The sequence below is a fragment of the Haliotis asinina genome, chromosome 8 (assembly GCF_037392515.1).
Source record: "Haliotis asinina isolate JCU_RB_2024 chromosome 8, JCU_Hal_asi_v2, whole genome shotgun sequence".
Classification (NCBI taxonomy): Eukaryota; Metazoa; Mollusca; class Gastropoda; order Lepetellida; family Haliotidae; genus Haliotis; species Haliotis asinina.
The window spans coordinates 52,068,572-52,089,889 of NC_090287.1; the positions used below are offsets into that span (position 1 = coordinate 52,068,572).

Sequence of the window (21,318 nt, forward strand, 5' to 3'; positions counted from 1 at the left end):
ACTTTTTACTGTCTACGGAAACAGCCAGATATGGGGCCACATTCCTGACAATAGTAGCATGGGGGGAGTTGACGTGTGTTGGTAGGGAAAATGTTGTCGTCCTATACACTTTCATGACCGTAGTGTCCGAGACTACTGGTATTAGTAGTGTCACAAACAACATATTGTTATGACGGGCCAAATGCACATCAACGTCTGTGTAGTACATCGTTGCGTCTGTATATCGAAGTTGGAACGTTGGATATGTAGAAGATAAACGGTCTGCAATAGAGTTAATTGTTGATAGCAGTGTCTGTAGGGGGACAATGTTGGGCGAAAGGCGATCCCGCAGTAACTGGAATACTCCTGACAGTAATGTCTGAGATTGACTCTGTACTAACGTTGCCAACTGATTTTCTCTTCATGCGAAGCAACTGGCCAGAATGTGCTTTAATTACCGAGGTAGTAATTGCCTGTAATGATTTGGTTACTTTTAGCGGCCGGCACGTGCATGCTCAGTTGGGGGGCCGGCTGGTCACCTGTTGACCGCCTGCAGTTATGCCGGGTATTGCCCAGGGACCATGATCTATCACTGACCAGTAATATCCAGACTCCTTAAACCGAGAGTTTGACAAGTACATTGACATAATGAACGGGGGGCCAGCTGGGGTCCAGATGTTGTGCCTTGGACAGATGGCTCTACACAGCAACTGTTCCTTGACGTCCATCATGGAGGGTTGCTTTTGGCGCTCTGATACAGTGTTTTCTTCGCATTATCTGAGGGATTTGTCGGTCACTGATGCCCAAGGTCTTCACCAGTTCGGACCCCTTGTCTTGGCCCAGCAGCTGTCATCGGCCCGTCAACGCAGATGAGGAAGAGTGCGTTTATGCTTTCTTTCTCGTGTACATACTGAATAAAATTTTGAACTTTGTTTCTGAGTTTTGTTCTGAATTCTTCTGGGAATTGAACTCTTTACTCAATTTATTGGGTGATTGCTATTAGTGTCTATACGGATCTACATTAGCTAGATCCTGTTTTTTCGATGTAGAAGAGTTCAACAATCTCGCTTGCTGACCTCTACTCCTCGGAGCAATCACGTCAGTGTAGTGAGTCCTTCCCGATTTCCTTTACGGATTTCGTAGCGTTCATAGCTCCTAAGTTCCTTAGCACACCTTTGTGGTCTTACTTGTGAGCTTTCCGATTCAGTTTCCTTTTCCCCTCTTTGTGATGGGGTCTGGGGGTGGGGGGGGGGGTGGGGGTGGGGGGCTGTCTCGAAGCAGGTACGGGCCCGATTACTAGTCATAAGACTTTAATTACGGGGGTACTCTGATAAATCGCGACGAAGTGAGATGACTCGCCTAGTTGCGTCTCCTTGCATTTGCGAGGGTTGCGGCCGAACACCACATTGCTCAGGAGTACCCACTCCTTGGGAGCGATGGCGACTAGTAAGCCAAGGGGTTCAGGAGAACCCACCACTAGTATAGGTTCTATGCTAGTTGGATGCGACCTCTCTTGTTCATTGCTACCTACGGTTGTCATTAGCCTATACAGTAATACTGTCAGTGCTTTGAGACATAGGGTAATCTGCTACCCGCCGTCCAACCGTGGGATAAGTGCAAATCGTGAGATAGGATAAGTTTAAAAATTTGGAAATTTTAACTATAAATTGTATATTTATATACTTATCCTATCTCACGCGATGTATGCCCACCCAGCCTCCCCAGTACACAGATTTAGACGTGGGCTCCAAGAAAGAATGATCTCTCTGAGGTAGTCACGTGGGTAGATAGGGGAGCATGGGCTAAGGGACCCGTCCTGTAAGGAGAGCAGCCTAGGGAACACGGGCATATGGACAAGAGAGGCCTACAAGAAAGTTCTAATTCGTTCCACTCAGCGTCGAAGCAAGAGAGAGAAGTGCAAATCGTGAGAAAGGATAAGTATATAAATATACAATTTATAGTTAAAATTACCAAGTATCATATGTGATTTTCATTTTCGGTTTCTTTTTTTTTTAGCACTGTTATATCAAGAATATATCTCAAACACGTCTTCTCTCTCTATAAGTCTCAGTGGCATCTAATATCTAATATCTGAAAGTGTCGGAGTTAAACTGTTGAGACTCCGTGTCAGTAGGTTTTCTCGAATGAATTTACTATATCAAATCATTTTTCTAACCAAGTACTTAAATCGTCAAGCTGATACATAATCACTTTGACATTACATTACATTACCGTATGTACTCATTATATTTTACTGGCTGCTGTGACTATGTGCGAATTGTACAATTTGAGTTGATTTTAAGTATGTTGTTAAATGGAAGCGAGTTGTCATAGCTCGCACATTATTATTGAGTCGATGTTTGGAATATAGATCTGCTCTCATTTCTATATGATGGCCCTTTGGTGTCAGGTCAACTCTGTAATACGTCCCATTTTTCTTGTTTCAAGAAATTGCTCTGTCACACATACATTATGCGTGTTCGCGACTGGACTTTGAAACAGCGAATCATAATTTGCGTGGCAATGCATGCCGTATTCAACTTGAACGTTTTGTGTGTGTGTGTGTGTGTGTGTGTGTGTGTGTGTGTGTGTGTGTGTGTGTGTGTGTGTGTGTGTGTATGATGAACAAGATACTCACGCGCGTATGTATTCAATGTTAGTAACTGGGATCATGTTTCGTTGACATTGAGAACAACATCGCCCTGACTGTTTTTTGTCATCTGGTCTTTGCACATTCTGCTGCTGTCTCGTTTTTATCGACGCAAATGATGTCCACACCTCATACTGACATTGTTAATTTAGTAGCTATACATGTACGCCTTTTCGTCTGTCTCCTACTTCCAGGCATGTGTTTGTCAATTTTTCTGTTATGATAAAACATTGATTAGAACGAGAATGACCTGGTACTATGATGTTATTTTCAGTCACATAGCATTAACTTTTCATCATACTTACAGTTGATTTACTTTTTTCTGTTAAACCTAAAATATCAATTTGGAGTGTATATATTATTTTCTGGACCACTCTGGAGATAAGATTCTGTAATGAAACGAAAGATTTCATTACTGTGTCGTTCATTGCCAAATTAGGATTAACAGATTTAAGCATTAATACCATTTTCCACATATATTCCTTTAGTTGGGTGGACAGAATTTCAGAGTCTCGATAACTTGATATACTCACCCTAAATTCAAGCTGTAGTATTGAGTCACATTGTGAACGTCATAATGTAAAGTTAACAAGCTTCCTCTCGACGATAAACCTATTTACAAGTAAACATATGCACCCACATTGATATTGATATCAAGCTACAACCTGTGATTCATGAACTGAAGCCAACAGTTGGTTATAGCTACTTGGGTTGTCAGTCAAGACGTGATGAAGTAGCTTTACGACGGCGTCGCATTGGCCACGGTGGTCTTAATCATGACTATCTGTTGAAAACGGACGTGGAGGGGGCTGCTATGTGTGTCTCTTGCAATGAAGCGTTCACCACCAAGCATATTTTGCTTGACTGTGTGGACTTTTTGACTGCAAGGAACTCAAACTATGTTGCGGTCTGTTTTCCCGTGTGAGCTGGCATCTGATTGTAAATGACCTGTAGGAACTTGACCAGTATCATAAATTGTAGTGTTGTCACGAGAACAACGAATTGCTGGCTTTCATATTTGGTGCCATGATATTTGGTGTTTCTGTAAAAGGGTAGTAAAATGAAAATATATGCTTTTGAAACAAAACTGTTTTTGGACAATGGACTGAGATGTAAACATGAGACCCTTTAATTAGTGCGATACCCGTGCATCATACTTGACACGGCGAGCCAATCAGAGGAGATTACTGTAAGCGAGTCGTCCGTCAGTCTCGTCTTGTCTTCTGTCTTGTCCAGTCGTCATGAATAAATGTTTTGTGTGCCGGCCGGCGCCTTGATTGTTACCCCTTACATTTGGTGGCAGCGGTAAAGAAAACTGAAGGTACAATAGATGGAAACCTGACGTGTGAGTGAAAAACCGACTTTGTTCATTATTTTCATCGCAGTTTTGGTGAGTGTTCAACGGTGAATGAGGCTAACAAGTCCGTCCCTGAGGGAGTGAATGCTGCTGGCTCCCAGAATGCAGACCAGTCGTGTACTTTCGGAGGAGGTTTTATAATGCCAGTTTATGACCCTAAGCAAATGACATGTTCTGCATATATTGATAATATTTATGAAATAAAAGGTTGGGGATTTGGGAGTCCAAGACAAAAACTTCATGGACTTGCACTTGTTTTACCACCGGGTCATTGTGCTAGAGTGTTTGGTCTCTGGCCCCTTGAAATAAAATCTGACTTTGAAACTTTTAAGAAGGTTTTGATAAAAGAAATTGACAGAACTGTTGAACGTAAACAAAATGCAGCAGGGAAATTTGCATACTTTGTCAGAAAAGGTTTCTGAAACCATTGATGAATTTGCGCATAGTTTGGCTTTAAAAGTAGACGAGGTTTATCCTTCATTTGCTAAATCAAATAAGGAATACCTATGTGCTCAGCGTTTCAATGATGGTCTGTATTCCAAATCTGTTAAGGAATATTTACAGGTCATTGTTTGTCAGCAAGCTAAACTGCACAAATCTGACAGTCTTGTAGATATGACTCGTCGCTTACTAGATACTAAGTCCCAGAAAAACTCGGATAATGCTGCAGTATTGCGTATCAAATATTCATTTTGCAAAAAACATAAGGAGAAAGATTGTCGTACTAGATCACGCTTAGCCTCTAGTCAGGTGGGTACACATTCTGGTGTTACGTCACAGTCCTTTGGGTCACGTGGTGCATCGAGTTCCGGGAGACGTACGTATGATGAGAGGAAGTGTTACCAGAGTGGTGTGAGAGGTCACATTGCACGATTCTGTCGTAAGAGAGTGAATGTTGTGCAACCTTCTACTTCACCATCCAAACCTGCTGAAATTGGTAGGCTAAGTACGCAAGCAGTCATTGATTCGGGTGCGTGTGTGTCATGTATTAATGTTAGGTCGTTGGAGAAGGCTTTTCGTAGTGGTGTGTCGGCACCCGTGAACGGCCAGTCTGGTGATTTTCACCGCTGAATACTGTATGTTACTGTTATGGGCAGAACCAGCCTGATAGTACACTTAGTAAACAAATATAGGCATTCGTGTCATCCTTGCTGGAGCATATCAATCTTGCATCCTTGGTGTTTACATCTTGGATATCCGATGTAATTTAACACTGTCCTTGTTGACATTCCATAGTGGGTGAGGAGCAGGGTTGATGAATGTACTAAGTCTTTTATTTTATTTCACCATGGCTTACAATCAATCTGGTTCAAAAAGGAGCGAGTAGTCCAAATGTTGATTCCTGGGCTCGATTCGTGGTGATCGAGGCAAAAGACCATCTTCCTATTAGACTTAATCCATTTGCCATATCAAAGGCGTTCTGGTGCCCCTCTCGTTGAATGTGTGAAGAAACAACAGTCCATAAACCTGTTGTCAATCCATAAATTTGCCAATGTTGGTGTTGTTGTTTCGGAACAGCGGACAGTTAACTCCTGTAGAGGCGTTTGTTGGGACAGGACCCGTTCCTTGTCTGACATGTCAGAACAAGAAATTGCAACGGAGTTAAAAAATCAAGGAGTTTCTTCTGTGAAACGTTTCATGAGAAAGAATCGGGATTCAACTGTTGAACCGACAAATACATATCTGTTCACATTTGCTCTTTCTAAATTGCCAGAATCTATCAAAGATGGGTATGTAAACATCGGAGTGGAGGTGTATGTCCCCAGTCCACTTCGGTGTTTTAATTGCCAAAGGTTTGGCCATCGTTCTAAGACTTGTACGCGTTCTATCGTTTGTCAGCGTTGTGGTGACAACCATGAGAATCCTGACTGCCAAAAGGCCATGAAATATATCAATTGTGATGGCCAGCATATGGCATCCTCTAAACTCTGTCCTGTTTGGCAAAGTGAATCGAGAATCTCAGATTATGTGCGAAAAAAATATCACGTTTGGAGAAGCAAGAAAACTCGTAAACTCTCAATAGGATACTCCACCTTCACGTACATATTGTGCTGTTGCTTCTACAACACGTCAAACTTCATCTGGGTCATGTCAGACTGATCTGACATGGGCCAAATCTGTTCACTCCCTGTCAATTGCTCCAGTCACTGAGCCTGACTTAACGACGAGCTTGACCTTCCACGCCAAATGCCTGAAAGCACTCGATTTGTTAAAGGTTGTTTCTAATGTTTCAAAGTGGGGAGGGGATCAAGCTACCCTCCTTCAATTATATAGATCACTTGTGCGATCTAAACTTGATTATGGCTCCAGCGTTTATGGTGGAGCCTGTAAAAGCAGCCTTAAAATTCGCGATTCTGTCCAGCACAAGGGTCGAAGCCTTTGTCTTGGATCGTTTAGAACTTCTCTTGTTGACAGTCTCTACGTCGAGGCAAACGAACCATCTCTTACACAACGGCGTATAAAATTAGCTTTACAACGTACTACAAAACTATACTCTAACGAATCTAACGCTGCATATAACTGTGTCTTTAATCCCCTCTTTGAGGATTTGTATAACAAAAGTCTTCTCTGGTACCTAAACATAATGAAGCCAAACTTAATCGAGTCTGGTAACAGTGTACATTTGACTGAATCTGTTGTTATACAACCAAGATGTCAGAAAGTGTTGCTAGTGTCTGTTTTTCGGAAACTGGGTGATGGTGAACAGATGATGATGAACATAATGAGAATTTTGAAATCAAGACAGGGTTGTTTGAAGCCAGGTCTGTTGTTAGCTAAAGGAATCTGTGAGCGTTAGTAATGAATCCAGAACCAGTGAGTAAGAAGCTGTACAGATGTCAGACTCTTGGTGAGGCTCGAGAGTGTAAGGATTCTGTGTGTTCAAATACTCCCCCATCTTCGAAACAGAGCGAGTTGAGCGATCCTAACTTCAACATAGTACCCATGGATCATTTACATCGGGAAAAGTTAATAGCACTGCTCAGAGAATACACAGATACATTGTTCACATGTTTAGGCAAGGTGAATGGCCATACATTCAAGCTTACACTAAAACCGAATGCAGATTGAGTAAGGTTACACAGTGTCGCAAGCGGTTTGGTCCTCATATAGATAAGACCGTTGATGAGCAAACTAAATCAATGGTTGATCACGGTATAGTGGAACCTAATACATCAACTATCATTTCACCAATTGTGTTGGTTAAGAAGGCTGATAAGTGTCTTTAAGAATTTGACTGGACCTGAGAAATTTGAATGACCAGTTGCTTGACAAACGTCTTCCTTTAATGACTCCTAATGAGGCATTGATATTTAAACATTCAAAATTCTATTCGTCCACCACCGATGAACATTTGTCAGTGTTAGGTAAGGTGTGTGAGCGGATGACGTCTGTTGGTTTGACATTAAAACCGTCCAAGTGTCATTTCTTTATGGATACAATAGAATATCTTGGTTTCTCAATTTCTGCTAGTGGAGTTGGTCCTGGTAAGAAAGGTATTGAGGCGGCTCGGAATTATCCAGTTCCTGGTACATGGGAACAAGTGAGATCGTTTCTTGGATTGGCTACATCCTCAACTTTTCCGATCTGGTGTTGCCACTCAGTCGCATAGTATATGCGTATGTTTGGCATGAAAGTGACAGAGTTAAGGCTGTTCTCACTAAGGCGCCAGTGTTAGCACACCCTGACTTTAGTCCTAATGCTCCTGCATTTGTTTTTCAGACTGACGTCAGTAAATCGGGTTTAACAGGGGTACTTCTGCAGAATGATCATCCTGTTTGCTATGCTTCAAAACAGTTGTCAAAACTGAGCAGAACTATTCCAGTGTGCACAGGGAAGTTTGGCACTTATCTGGGCAGTCCGGAAGTTTAGAGAACATATTTATGGTAGAAAGTTTGTAATTAAAACAGACCATAAGCCTTTGACAGTTATTATGTCATTAAAATCTGATAAATGCGCAAAGTGATATTTAGAACTTTCACATTATCACTTTGATGTCGAATATATACCTGGGAAAGATAACATTCCAAGTGACATTCTGTCAAGATTTCCAGTGGAAGATTCAGAGGAATTACCTGCCTTTTCAACAGACAAACAATATGCTGTTATCAAGCGTGCTTATGATCTTGCTCATTTTTGTGTGATACGTACATGGAATTTAGCAAGGATGACTCATAAGTCCATTACACAGAGACAAGTTCGAGAATGCGTCAGTCACTATTCAGCATGTATTGAGGGCCCTCATGCTGTGCCGCGGAGTCCCATTGGTGAAACTCGGACAGCTTCAGTACCTTGGCCAATTATCCACTGTAACTTTATAGGACCACGCCCTACATCATCGAAAAGTTTTGAGTACGTGTTAACATGTTTAGATGATCTGACACGTATGGTGTTTGCATTTCCCGTACGATCAGCTACCTCTGCGTCAGCAATGTATGTGCTTGAAAAACTGTTTTCCATCTTTGGACCGCCACATACACTACACATTGATAATGGTTTAACTTCTACGTCCGTTGAATGTAAGGATTTCATGGATCATTGGGGTGTTTTGCTCAGTTTTACCCCGATACCCCGTCCTCAAGCAAACTGAGTGGAAAGGGCACATAGAACTTTGAGGTCAACCTTGGTCAAAGCGGCAACCAGTGAAAAGAATTGGGACAAAGTGTTACCCGAAATCGTGTTGGCTCACAATTCGTGTCCAAACAGAACAACTGGAGTATCACCTAATTTCGCCACGTTTGGTAGATCAAGTGACGAATGTCGTCTCTATAGTAGTGTTTCTTCTGTAGGGGAGGAAGTAGCAGACATGAGTTGTCTGTGGGAACTGTGTTCAAAGAAACATATTCAAGCCAAACAGGAACGTCACAGAAGATACGTGTGATACACAATCGAGAAGCTTTGAAATAGGTGATAACGTTGCAGTTGAAGTTCTAACAGGTCCTAAATCTCGAAAGAAACATAACTGCTTTTAGACAATAGACTTAAAAGTGTGAGATGTAAACATGAAACGGACGGTCCCTTTAACTAGTACGATACCCGTGCATCACACGTGACACGGTGAGCCAATCAGAGGAGATTACTGTAAGCGGGGCGTCCGTGCTACATGTGTGCATCAGTCTCGTCTTGTCTTCTGTCTTGTCCAGTCGTCGTGAATAAATGTTTTGTGTGCAGGCCGGCGCCTTGGCTCTTATCCCTTACAAAAGGTAATAAATGCAAACTTGCTATTGTCACCATATGGGTTGAATAATGTCGATGTGATGTAAAGCTCAACGCAACTACAACTCTTGATGAATAATATCAAGCGAATTTATTTATGGCCTCTTTTAAAGAAAGATTCCTCATGAGATATATATGACAATTTCTTCTATCAGTCAGATTCAACACAACCACCCCTCTATTCGAGAAGATGTCGGACTACTCAAAGAAGATGATGAACCAATTTGGCGCCAGTGGTGTCATGATATGTTTGTCACTGGCGCGGGATTTAGGAGTAGTGGACGTGCTCATTGAAGCCAAACAGCCTCTTACATCACAGCAAGTGGCTGACAAGCTAAACCTCCGAGAAAGGTATTGTGGAAACCGATGTGTTAACCAGCAATCAGTCAATAACATACGTCCTTGTGAAACCAACAGTCAAAACAGACATACGTTAAATATAAAGTTAATGGAAATAAGTAAGATATAACCAAGAATACAAATTACTGCAAATGAATTACAATGGTAGAAAAATAGAGTGCCAGTACAGATACAATGTCGATATTCGGTTTAAAAGGTCAAAAAAGTCAAGCAAGCACACTACTCTCCTTTACTGGGTCTAACAGTCAAAAACTCACTGCAACAAAAACAAAACACTGTTTCATATTGAATAGCACTGTCACACGCTTGAAGACGCAATGGCAATCTAACAACAACATTGACAGACACATTGTTCGGCTGGATCCATCTCAAACATTTTCCGTTTTCCACATGTACTGAAGAAGCGGTGACAAACAACATTGACAGACAGATTGATAGAATTTGCCCATCTCATAAGATCATTTTTCTTCACATGTGCTGCAGAAGCGGTCTCATAGAGAAACAATGACAGATTGGACCCGAACATTCCTTGGTCTCTCCCTATAAAAGTTTTCCTCACGACCTTCAGGTGACCAAGACCATGAAAACCACTGACTACCAGAACGTTTTTATGTAAAAAATGGGAAGGGTATATCGATTTTATACTATAACAGGACTTTATATATGATGGGATTTAGGTATCACTGAACTAAATACATGTTCTAATGATATATGTTGTCTGTTTTTGTCGAAAGGTATGTACGTGAGATCCTGGGTGCCCTGTCTGTCGGGGAAGTCATCAACGTGAACGACACGTCCACAAAGTTCTATGTTCCAGAAGATCAAAAACAAACACTAGTGACAGTGTCAATATTTTCCAGACTTCTGCCACAGTTGGGTATGAGATATAATAATGTTAAGGCCTGTGCTCAACAACGGAACCCTGGCGGTAAGATTATAGGATATTTACATGTCAGAAGAATTTCATCTATATGATGCGTAGAAAATGATGTGCATTTCCATTCCTAGGCAAACCAGTGAAGAGAGAACATGGAGAATGAAACGAAGTTAGGTGTCAGTTTACATTCGAACTTTCTCTCTAGAAAAAAGTCCATCCTGGGATGAATCCAAGCAAGACCTGTTCATAAAACCTATACTGACATACAGTTATCACCATTATTATTCAGGTTCATGAAATACTTGTAACTATTGTTATCGGCCTCCATATTCTCAAAATGAGCAATATGACAAAATAGTCATTTTATGTCCTTCATAAGACGTTATTAACCAAGATTCACTCAATAACATCGTGCCTGTGTTTTCATAAACATCGATATTGAACTGATGCTTTCAAAATTCCACGTCATTATAATCTGATAGTCACATATAAATAGGTCCAATAATGAAGTGACAGAAAACACAAATATCTAACACTGATTCACAAAACGGATTACAAATGACACGATTTCATTCCCACAATTTTGCTTTGTTTTCCTTATTACTCCCAGTTTTTATCTGTTTTAGTTGATGTCGGGCAAACTTTATGACTATCAAATTCCAGCAGCTCCAATTTTAACGGCACAGTGTCACAAACTTTCGAAAGTATTTGGGGCCTGGTTACATATAATAAGCATTATTTATTTGTGGAAAGGTGTGGTGTGATGTATTGCCTTTAAAATAAGATGTCAACTTTATGCAACGCTTGTGTTGTAATCCATGAGGATTTCAATATTGGTTTTACAACTCATACTCATAAGTTAGGGATGCAAGATTCAAGGGCTAATGATTGTTTTCGAAATATGTTTCTTATTTGGAAATTCGCTGTGTGACAGCTGAACAATTGTCCATCCTTCTCGTAAGGGGCAACTAACTGGGCCAGTTATATGATTCAAAGGTAATGTAAGGTTTCAAAAAAGATTTGTTACATGTATTTGGAAAATCATTCCAGGCATTGCCTTGCTCAGACTCGACTGCAGACCCTCTTCGGTTAGATAGAATGTTGTTTTCTTTGACGGTTAACAAGAACAGCAACAACAACAACCACAGCTACGTGATGGGGATTCAGAATATTATCCTCAAGATATATTCAAATCAGTACAATGGAATGAGCTTTTGAAGATTTTCACTGATCACAGAAATCTGCGCACAACCGTCATACACACTAAAGCATTTAACGGTTTTTGCACGCATATCCAATGTGGAAAATATTAATACGTTCTTCTAATGGCACAATGTCCTATTTACAGGAATGGTCTACAGCGAAAATCCGGAGATGTTTGATATACTAAAAGAGATTCTGGTGACAATCAAGAAAGATATAGTGGATACGGACATCCTGCCTGCCATTCCTCAGATGGCACAATGGTTAGGTGGGTAACCGTAATAAAATAATTTTTAGCACTAGAAACGATTCCTACATCAGAATCATTTCGGATCACAATCACACAATAGGTTATGAAATTTCTCATTCACAAACCCTTAATAAAATTTGTAAACCTTATCAAGTATACAACCGATAACAAAAATGGAACTGTGAAATAGTAGTGAAAGTATAATTACGGTAAAAGGTGTAAAATGTATTTTGGCGAGTAGATCAAGATATCTTAAGATCACGTACACGACATCTTTCGTGTCTGTGAAATAGAGGTAAAAACTTGTCTGCTCTTTTAACTTGCATTAGTGTCAAGGAATCACACCTTAACATGTTAATGGCGGCCAGCTGAGAGCTGGGGGTTTTATGGTAGCTGTTAACACTGGCTTTCTTGTTATTGTACAACGTTTCCATTACATACTAAACAGATTACAATCTATTGCATAAAGATTATTACAATCTTGTTTAAGGCCACGTCTCATTGAGACCCCTCCTTTATCACCCGTAGCTGTCCAATCGCCCACATGGTACACTTAACTGAGTAACCAATTGGTAGTTGATTTACTTCAAAATGATAAAGCAAACAAAAAACGCAAGGTGTGTACAACTATATCTCATTTCACTTACAGAATCTGGGATCAAAGTTGCAGAATTTGGCTGCGCAACAGGTGTCCTGGTGAACAAATTAGCCTCTCGTTTCAAGAACAGCACCTTCCTTGGTTCGGACGTAGCAAGCAAACCACTGGAAGAAGCCAGAGCATATGCATATAGTCGTGGAATTCAGAATATCACTTTTAGCACTGACAATGTTGACACCATATCTGAAAAGTACAACGAGAGTTTCGACTGGATACTAACTCGCGATGTTATTCATGACCTAACGTATCCACAACAAGCCTTAAACCAGATCTACCGATGTCTGAAACCAGGGGGTATTTACAGCATGATTGACATAGGAATAGAGGGAGGAATTGCTGGCAACATTGCAAACGGGACATCTATGTTCTACTACTCGGCAGGCACATTTATGTGCATCCCGGAGAGCTTCCGACAGCCTGACTCTGCAGCTCTTGGGGCAACATGGGGTGCACCTTTGGCAAGAGAAATGGTTGCCAAAGCTGGTTTCACCATCATCAATGAGTCAACCAGTCGCACTGATGAGAAGGAGATCCACTTTGTCTGTCAGAAGTAGAACTGGTATACAATGTTGTGTTTTCATCACCTTCCAGCAACGCATTTTAGATAATGTCAGAGCTGCATGTTATATCAGGATATACTTTATGATCATGTAAACAGATCAAGCATTAATTTTGTACCTTATAAACGGAGAGACTGGACATTTTAGAACCAAGATTATTCATCATTTTATATCTTCATCGGTGTATACTCATTCGTAGATCTTGTAGTTGAGCTTCTACAGTCTTGCCTCACTGACCCTCACAGTTTGCATGCCTAATTACAACCCACATTTCCAATTATTACACGCTGATGGATCATTCCATGACAATCACGTTCACCTTTCAAAACATTACTAATTGGAAGAATGTTGCCTTTCATATATAGTTCCCTTTTTTCGTACTGTTTTATGGATCATGCACAGTGTGGTTTTGACTCGTTAAGGTTGACATATCCTTTCTACTGACTCTGTAGGTCACATCAATTTATGACGATTAACATACCAAAAGCTATGGAAAGTTGCTGTCAGTATTGATATTTAAATTGCATTCTGCATAACATTTTGGTTGAGAGCAATGAGAGACATTGAACAAGTAGCAATATTTAAATAGGGGCATGCAACATAAAACAGAAATGTGACTGACGTTGTCAAAATGTTGTTTTGGATAGTTTAAACGGAGAAAACACACGAAGAGAGAGGGAGCGGGGGGGAGAGAGACAGAGACACACAGAAAGAGAGAGAGAGAGAGAAAAACATCTTTTGACAAATCGTGCTATATCCATGGAGATATGCTGTTGGTTTGACACATCACATACTCATCTTTGAAATACTCATTTCATAAAACCCCCAAGAAAAGGTAACCCAACATGGATGAAGGAGTATTTAAAGGACGTTCCAATGTAGCCCTTCCAGTAATCCTCTAGGAAGATTTACCCATGCAGCATCTCACACACTCATATTTGTAAGACTCGTTTCACAATACTTCCAAGAAAGTGCAATCCTATACGTGAGGTTAATTAAGGTAATGTAACACTAAGGTTAATCGCCTTTTCACAAAAAAGATATATACATACAACGCCTCACATACCCATCTTATACTAAACAGTTGTATCTAAAGCGCGGAGATCGTTACGCTCTCGATTGCAGGATTGTGTGGTCCAGACTCGATTATGCACCGACTGCGGCCATATACCTAGAATACTGCTGAGCGTGACGCTGCAAACAACAAAATCTGAAACCTGTTCTAATACAAGTAGGACAAGAGAAAATTTAGCCTTATATTTAAGTAAGCCTTGGATCTTCATATCCACTTCACCTTAAAACCCGTTGGATATGTCAGTGTTTTGTACATGTGGGGCCACAAGTTTTTAACGCTGATGAATATTGTGAAAAAATGCTTGTGTTTGATGTTCGTGACAAAGTTTACATACTCTTGATCAGTTTGATTTGTTGTCACGAAAAGGAGAAATACGGATCAGTCATTCAGTCTTTAATTTCACATATCGAAAGGCTTCAGGTCTATGGTGGAAATCGTATCGTACAATATACAGTGTACGTGTTCAGTCAGTCCTTCACTTGGCTGCAACAGGTTTAATACACTGACAAACATTGTTTGACAGATTGTTCTTTACATTTAGGAGCATAGGTTGTTTTATACAAATGCTGTATAAACTATGAAGAAACAAATTATTTAGCGTGGGTGACAAAGTTTTCATAATCGGTTTCATTTGAGCTTTGATTTTAAAGGTTAATCTGAGGTTTGTAATTGGGCCGGAACATGTAGAGGTATCCCGTCCCGTTTCTAAATGTTTGGTGAATATCGGAATAAAATGATCAAGATATTTTACGTTTGACTTTTTAATGTATACCCCAAACCATCATCTAAATGATTCTATCATCGCAAAATTGTAGAATCGGGATATTTTTGCTTTTTTGCATACTTTGTATCAACAACAACCTTTATATTTTCATTTCTTTTAAAAAACAAAAATCGTTATCCCTTGTGTTGCAGTTTGTGTTCCAAGACATTTTAGTTAAGCCATAAACATCAAGACATACTTGCACATACATGCATTTAGAGGCTGTGTCTGGAACTTTATTTCTATAAAACCATTAATTTTAAGTTTAGATAGTCGGCAGCCGTATTTAAAATCAATTACCTTCATTTGCTTTCATGATGAAAGTAAATGAGTTGATATTTAACGTCACATCGGCAATATTTCAGCCATATCGTTGAAAGAACATCATTGTTCATAAGACTCCCCTATAACATCAGTTTAACGCTGGAGTTGTTATAATCATTGAAGTCATTACATTGCTTGAATAGAAGTCAAGTTAAGTCAAGTAGTTTATTTGTATGAAAGAACACAAAGAACGATTATATCAAGCATTAATACACACAATGTACATGTATATTTTATATATGTTACAGATTTCAAACATATTGTTCTCTTGAGATTAAGCTTTCACAAACATATCTATATAAGTTATTCAATACATGACTACACTTTGAATTCATTAGCTGTCTGAATTTGTGAGTATTTACCTTGTCGTGATACGTACATGGCACATAACGCTGTCTTGAAGTACTGTAGTGTTTACATGCAAGGATAAAATGATACTCATCTTTAATTCCATTGTTACACACTTGACATTATCGGTGACGAGCTGAACATTGCATTGATCTCATTTGACTATTATATCTCTTTCCTGATATCATCGACATACTGTTATTGTTATTTGCAGAAGGACATAAATGCAGGGGAAGCTGGACAGTGTGAGATCAATGTAATGTTATAATTACCAATGTAACATTACAATGATCTTCCATTGGTAACATTACATTGATCTTCCATTGGTAACATTACAATGATCTTCCATTGGTAACATTACATTGATCTCACACTGTCCTGTTCCATTGGTAGCGCCAAGCGGGATACCTGTGTCCTGTTTATGCAGTGAAATGGAACATAAGATTATGTACTTATGTAGCGGGGTGTATGTGCTTGTGTGCATTGGTTAGTTGTGTCGAAATATCAATAAACAAACCAAACAATCCCGCTTAAGTTTGTAGTACTTTGTCTCTGTCTACGTACAACAACAATTACTGCAGATACCAGTTCACACCAATGAAGAGTAGTATTGAAAGATGCAACTAATTTGTAGTAAAAAGACCAATTTTGGCCCCTTGAGGCCGCAGGCTAAGCATGGATTTCATGAGTCGACGGTCCTTCGTCATATATGGCTGAGCGACCAAACTACCATCAACAGTCTGATCTATTGCTTTTAACAGCTGCTATTCGTATTTTTACTACGGTTCCCCGATTTTACGATTAAACATGTTTTTCTGGATATCCTCGGACACATCCCACTGAATGTCCATTTATCCTATTTGTAGTTGTGGAAATTTAAGGGATACAGAGTAACTGCATAAAACAGTTTTTTTCCTATTTCCGACTGTACATTAGTAACAAATGATCCCAGTCTTACTGAAATGGAGATGCGAGATTCCGGAATCTAGCCTTAGTTCACCCAGATTGTATCACCTATTGCAGCACGGCTCCCTTGGGAGCTGCATTCGCCGCCTTACACGCGCATCCTGCACGTCATTGGATAGCGGGACCCTTGCGCGTCACGTAGAATTTTTCCGTTTCTTTTTTGGCAAATTTATAGCCCAGCAATTAAGGTTTCCGTGATTTTAGGCCTTCTGAATTTCTTCCACAGGAGTCTCGGTGGAAGACTTTTCTTCCACCCAGCCTCCGGTGGAAGTCGCTCGCGCCATTGTATTTTGGAAGCCTTTTACTTTGTGATATCTATGCATGTTATACATGGTTGGAAACCCGATCCAACGCTCTCTCCAAAAATGCAAACGTGATTCTAATGGTGCCCCTGGTAACCAGTCCAGATTGAATCTCCGACATGATGGTTTGTGTAATTTTGTTGAACTTCAATTCTTCTATATCACAGTAGTCATCATGCCACCATAGTCCGGTCATGATCTAATGGCAACCACTCTTACGATTCACCTTAGAAAATGCATTTCTATACTGCGTTTGAAAGCCAGTTAAAGCGTGTGTCAGACAGTGTATAAAACGCACACGTTGCGCATTTAGTGGTGGAGCTACATGGGTTTTCATGTGCGAAATGCAACAAATACCGCAGGTGATATAGATTGGCGGAATTTACATAAATCTGTTCACCGGCTATACCGGCGTCGTTAATATTTACAACTACAAAGCATTTGCAAGGGGATTCATGTGGGATTCTGGAAATGTGCAACATGCTGGTGTGCAACATTAGACATTCGCTCTACACAGGAATCAATATACGTGACAGAGCTAAAGTTGCAACGAACTGGAATAAAGCCATAGAAGCAACGCCTGTGGTCTTAATATATAAACTTTTACGGTGGTGGAAAGCCCTTGAAAGTGCGGTTCTGCCAAGGTGTAATGTGCATTCGAGTCGCGTCTGAGAGTCAAGCAATGCGCGCCATTATGTAAATGCATTTGCGCCAATGGCGGGTAAAGTAGTCGGGGATCCGGCGCTCGTCTCCCGTCAGTGTTACGGCAGCTATAATTTCACGATCCACCATCCAAAATTTAATGTTTAACATGCATCTGAAAGCCCTTGAAAGTGCAGCTCTGCCAAATTATAACGGGCGTTCGAGCAACATGAGATAATCAGGCAATGCGCGTCATTACGTAACTGTTCTTGTGCGACTGGTAGGTAAAAACGGAGATCTGGCGCGTACCTTCCGCCAGCTATTTTTTCATTATCCTTCATCCAAAATGAAAGATTTAAAATGCATCGGAAAGCCCTTGAAAGTGCGGTTGTGCCAAGGTGTGACGTATATTCGTGTCACCTCAGACAGTCAAGCCATGCGCGTCATTATGCAACTGCTGATGGCGGTTAAAGTCGGGGGTCTGGCGCACGTCTCCCGTCAGTGTTACGGCACCTATAATTTCACGATCAATCATCCAACATTTAATGTTTCAAACGCACCTGAAAGCCCTTGAAAGTGCGTCTATGCCAGGTTATAATATGCATTCAAGGAACGTCTTTTAATCAAGGAATGCGCGGCATTATGTAACTGTACTTGTGCGTGTGGCTGGTAGAATTGGGGATCTGGCGCGCATCTTTCCTCAGCTGTTACTTCAGCATCAGAAACCAATGGTGTAAAAGGGGTCGGTAATACCTTGACAATGTGGATGTGCCAAGGTATACTGTGCATTCGAATAAACGTTCCCTTATGTAACGACGCGCATCAAACAGACAAGATGGCGCCATGCTCTGACAACTGTAACTTATCACAAAGGCCGCCTCTGTCTGGCCACTTAGTTACTGAGTTGCGTTCGCAACTCCTTATCATCATTATTTTCATAACTTCTTTCAGATCTGTCCGCATGGACTGATTGTATATACTACGAGTACACGTTCTTCTCTACCTTCCTGTAAACTTAATTACTACGTGATTAGCTGCATATCACTCGTCTGTGTTCACATCTTCGTACCCTGGAGATGCTATTTATCAGCAATTGTAATTTCGTCACCTGCCTTGCTCTCTTATGGTTATAATCACTCAGCTTGGGTCACTTCCTTTTGACATGCCGCTACTTTGTGATTTTAAACCTCGTCGCCCCACTGACTTCAACTTTGCGTATAAAATTCCTTTGGCATGTGCAATTCACACCTTTTGGCATGCTCTTGCCCCTCCAAATGGACATCACGCATGGAATGGAGATGGACAATTTCCAGTTTCCTCCTCCCCCGTAGAAACATCCGGCTTGGCCACGTGAACTTCATCTAAACCATCCCATTGGTTGTCTGACCGCGACATGGTAATATAAGGGAATGCATGTCACTGCAATTTCATCATCACAGACCAAGTGTCTTAGTGGATCACTACCAGTCAGCGCTGGCAATCACCATTGGCAAGTGAACTTTACTTTTATTTCTTCTCGTTTGTTCTTAATTTCTGCATTTTTCAGTCATTTACGTTGCTCACTTTATCAAACTGATACTCAACATTACTAGGTTTATTCCCTAAATAGACATATCGTATAAGCAGTTTATTTCTTAATTTGTTCAAGACTGTGACATCCAGACCAATCATTCCCAGAAAGTAAGTGTCCCAGCACTATCATCAAGTATGCCTTCCACAAACATTTCGGTCGTTTGTCAAAAGTGTAAAACATATTACAAAGGCATCGCGCATTTAAAGCAATGTTATCCTGGTAGCTCTACTCCTGGTCTACACGCCATACACGCCCAAAATCGCCGCCGTAGCGAGTCCTATACTGCTACACAGCTGGTGTCAATGTCGGCTCTACTGGCATTTTGTGGCACATACAGTGTCAACAAAAATCAAATCCCTGATTACATCAGGGTACTTAAACACTTTGGCCACACAATTCAAGGAGAGGACGCATCTGCAGCCTCTCCTTCAACTAGTAATCCAATGCCGAGTACCAGTGCTGGTTTAACTGGGTCTACCAGAAGTGGTACTCGGTATAATTACAAACAAAACACAGTCAGGGCTAATCTTACAAACACTGGCTTATACGATAGGTTCCCTGAAAGTGAGCCGACACTTTCAGGGTTTTATCAATATTTAACCAATATTCTTAAAAAAGCAGGGCGTAATGCTGGTGACACGTTTTTCTATTATATCCAAAAACATGTTTTCCCAAATAGTAATATGGCTTGTATCAACTTTGATATATTTGAGCATGTAGATGAAATTCATTATTTTAACACGGTCCTTTCACAAAATGGGGTATCTGCAGGTGGCATTAAAAATTACATGTCAGCTGTCAAATCCTTTCTCAGCTACTGCCAAACGTACGTTCAAATGTCCCCAAGGGTTTTCGATAATTTGCGTAGGTTTACAAGTGCTACGCATTGTTCATATACAGGTGTCTCTAGCCAGTATAAACGCGAAGAGGTCCGTAAATCTGTTACAGAATTCAGAGATGAAACCAAACAACCGCCGCCCATTTCCGTTGTTCAAAAGGGGTACACCGATCCTGCAACCAGACAAGAGGTGAGGGACATCCTGGACCGGGCCAAGGCAGATCAACTTCCATCTGAGGACGATCAGCGCCTGGTGATGCGGTACTTGTCTTGTGGGATAATTCAACTTGGACATGCCCAAAGACCTTCAGTGCCGTCGTGTATGAAGTTGGCAGATTTCAATAAGGCACGGTGTGTTGCCGGGAGGTACCAACTTTCTTTCATGGACCACAAGACGTCCATGAGCTTCCTGGTCACCCTAAGCTTGTCCAAAGAGGATTACGACATGTTCAGGGATTACCGTCAATATGTACGTGGTGACATGCCTGAAGATGCTCTACCGGACAAATCGCCTTTCTTCAGGAGAGTGGACGGCACTGAAGTGGGGAATATGTGTCTCGAGTTGGCCCGCTATCAGAGGACAAGAGGTTTCCTTAAACCCAACTTCGAAAACGAACGGAGGACATTTACGGCCACGGATGTTCGGAAAGCTTTGGAGACTGAAGTGGCAAGGCAGCATCCCGATGATGCTGCAAAACGTAAGATGGCCAGTGACTATCTTGCACATGGCCAAAAGACTGTCAGTAGGTACTACGCTAAGAAGACTCCCTTACAGGCTGCTAGTGAGTGTGCTTTTGTGCAAGATGTTATCCAACAAGCAGCGGGTACATCAAACGCTGAGGAATCTGCATCGGCGTCAGTTCCAACAGATTCCTCCAGCCAGCTCCAGCCCCAGACCCAACCCCTTGAAGGTAGGGGGAAGGGAAAAGGGAAAAGCAAAGGAAAAGGCAAGCTCATAAAGCCCAAAAGGTGAGAAACAAGTAGATGAAAGTGAAAGTAGACCGGAAAGTTGATAAAGCCAAACCCGTAGGATAGAAGTAGTAGGTTATAGCCTGTAATTCCATAACCTTATGTCAGTTTCGACCCATTAGGTTTATACAGCAGTAGTAAAGGGGTTCGCTGTTCGAACTTGCTGTTGTGGGAATGGTGCAGGAAAAGCTACATGACACTAGACCAGAGAGTAGATCAAACCAAAACCGTAGGATAGAAGTAGTAGGTTATAGCCTGTAATTCCATAACCTAATGTCAGTTTCGACCCATTAGGTTTATACAGCAGTAGTAAAGGGGTTCGCTGTTCGAACTTGCTGTTGTGGGAATGGTGCAGGAGAAGAAAAATGGCACTCTTAAATGAGCAACCTCCACGTGGTGAGTGCTGGTTA

At 41.0% G+C, this 21,318-nt stretch overlaps 1 protein-coding gene across 1 annotated transcript; it reads left to right on the forward strand.

Moving 5' to 3' along the window:
- The first annotated feature begins 9,129 nt into the window (after positions 1 to 9,129).
- On the forward strand, positions 9,130 to 13,925 carry LOC137295114 (S-adenosylmethionine-dependent methyltransferase Rv2258c-like). The gene is made up of 5 exons (XM_067826426.1): positions 9,130 to 9,187; positions 9,360 to 9,551; positions 10,295 to 10,488; positions 11,786 to 11,908; positions 12,540 to 13,925. Exons 1-5 carry the CDS (start codon positions 9,141 to 9,143, stop codon positions 13,100 to 13,102), a joined length of 1,119 nt encoding a protein of 372 aa, XP_067682527.1. The 5' UTR covers positions 9,130 to 9,140; the 3' UTR covers positions 13,103 to 13,925.
- The last annotated feature ends 7,393 nt before the right edge of the window (positions 13,926 to 21,318 follow it).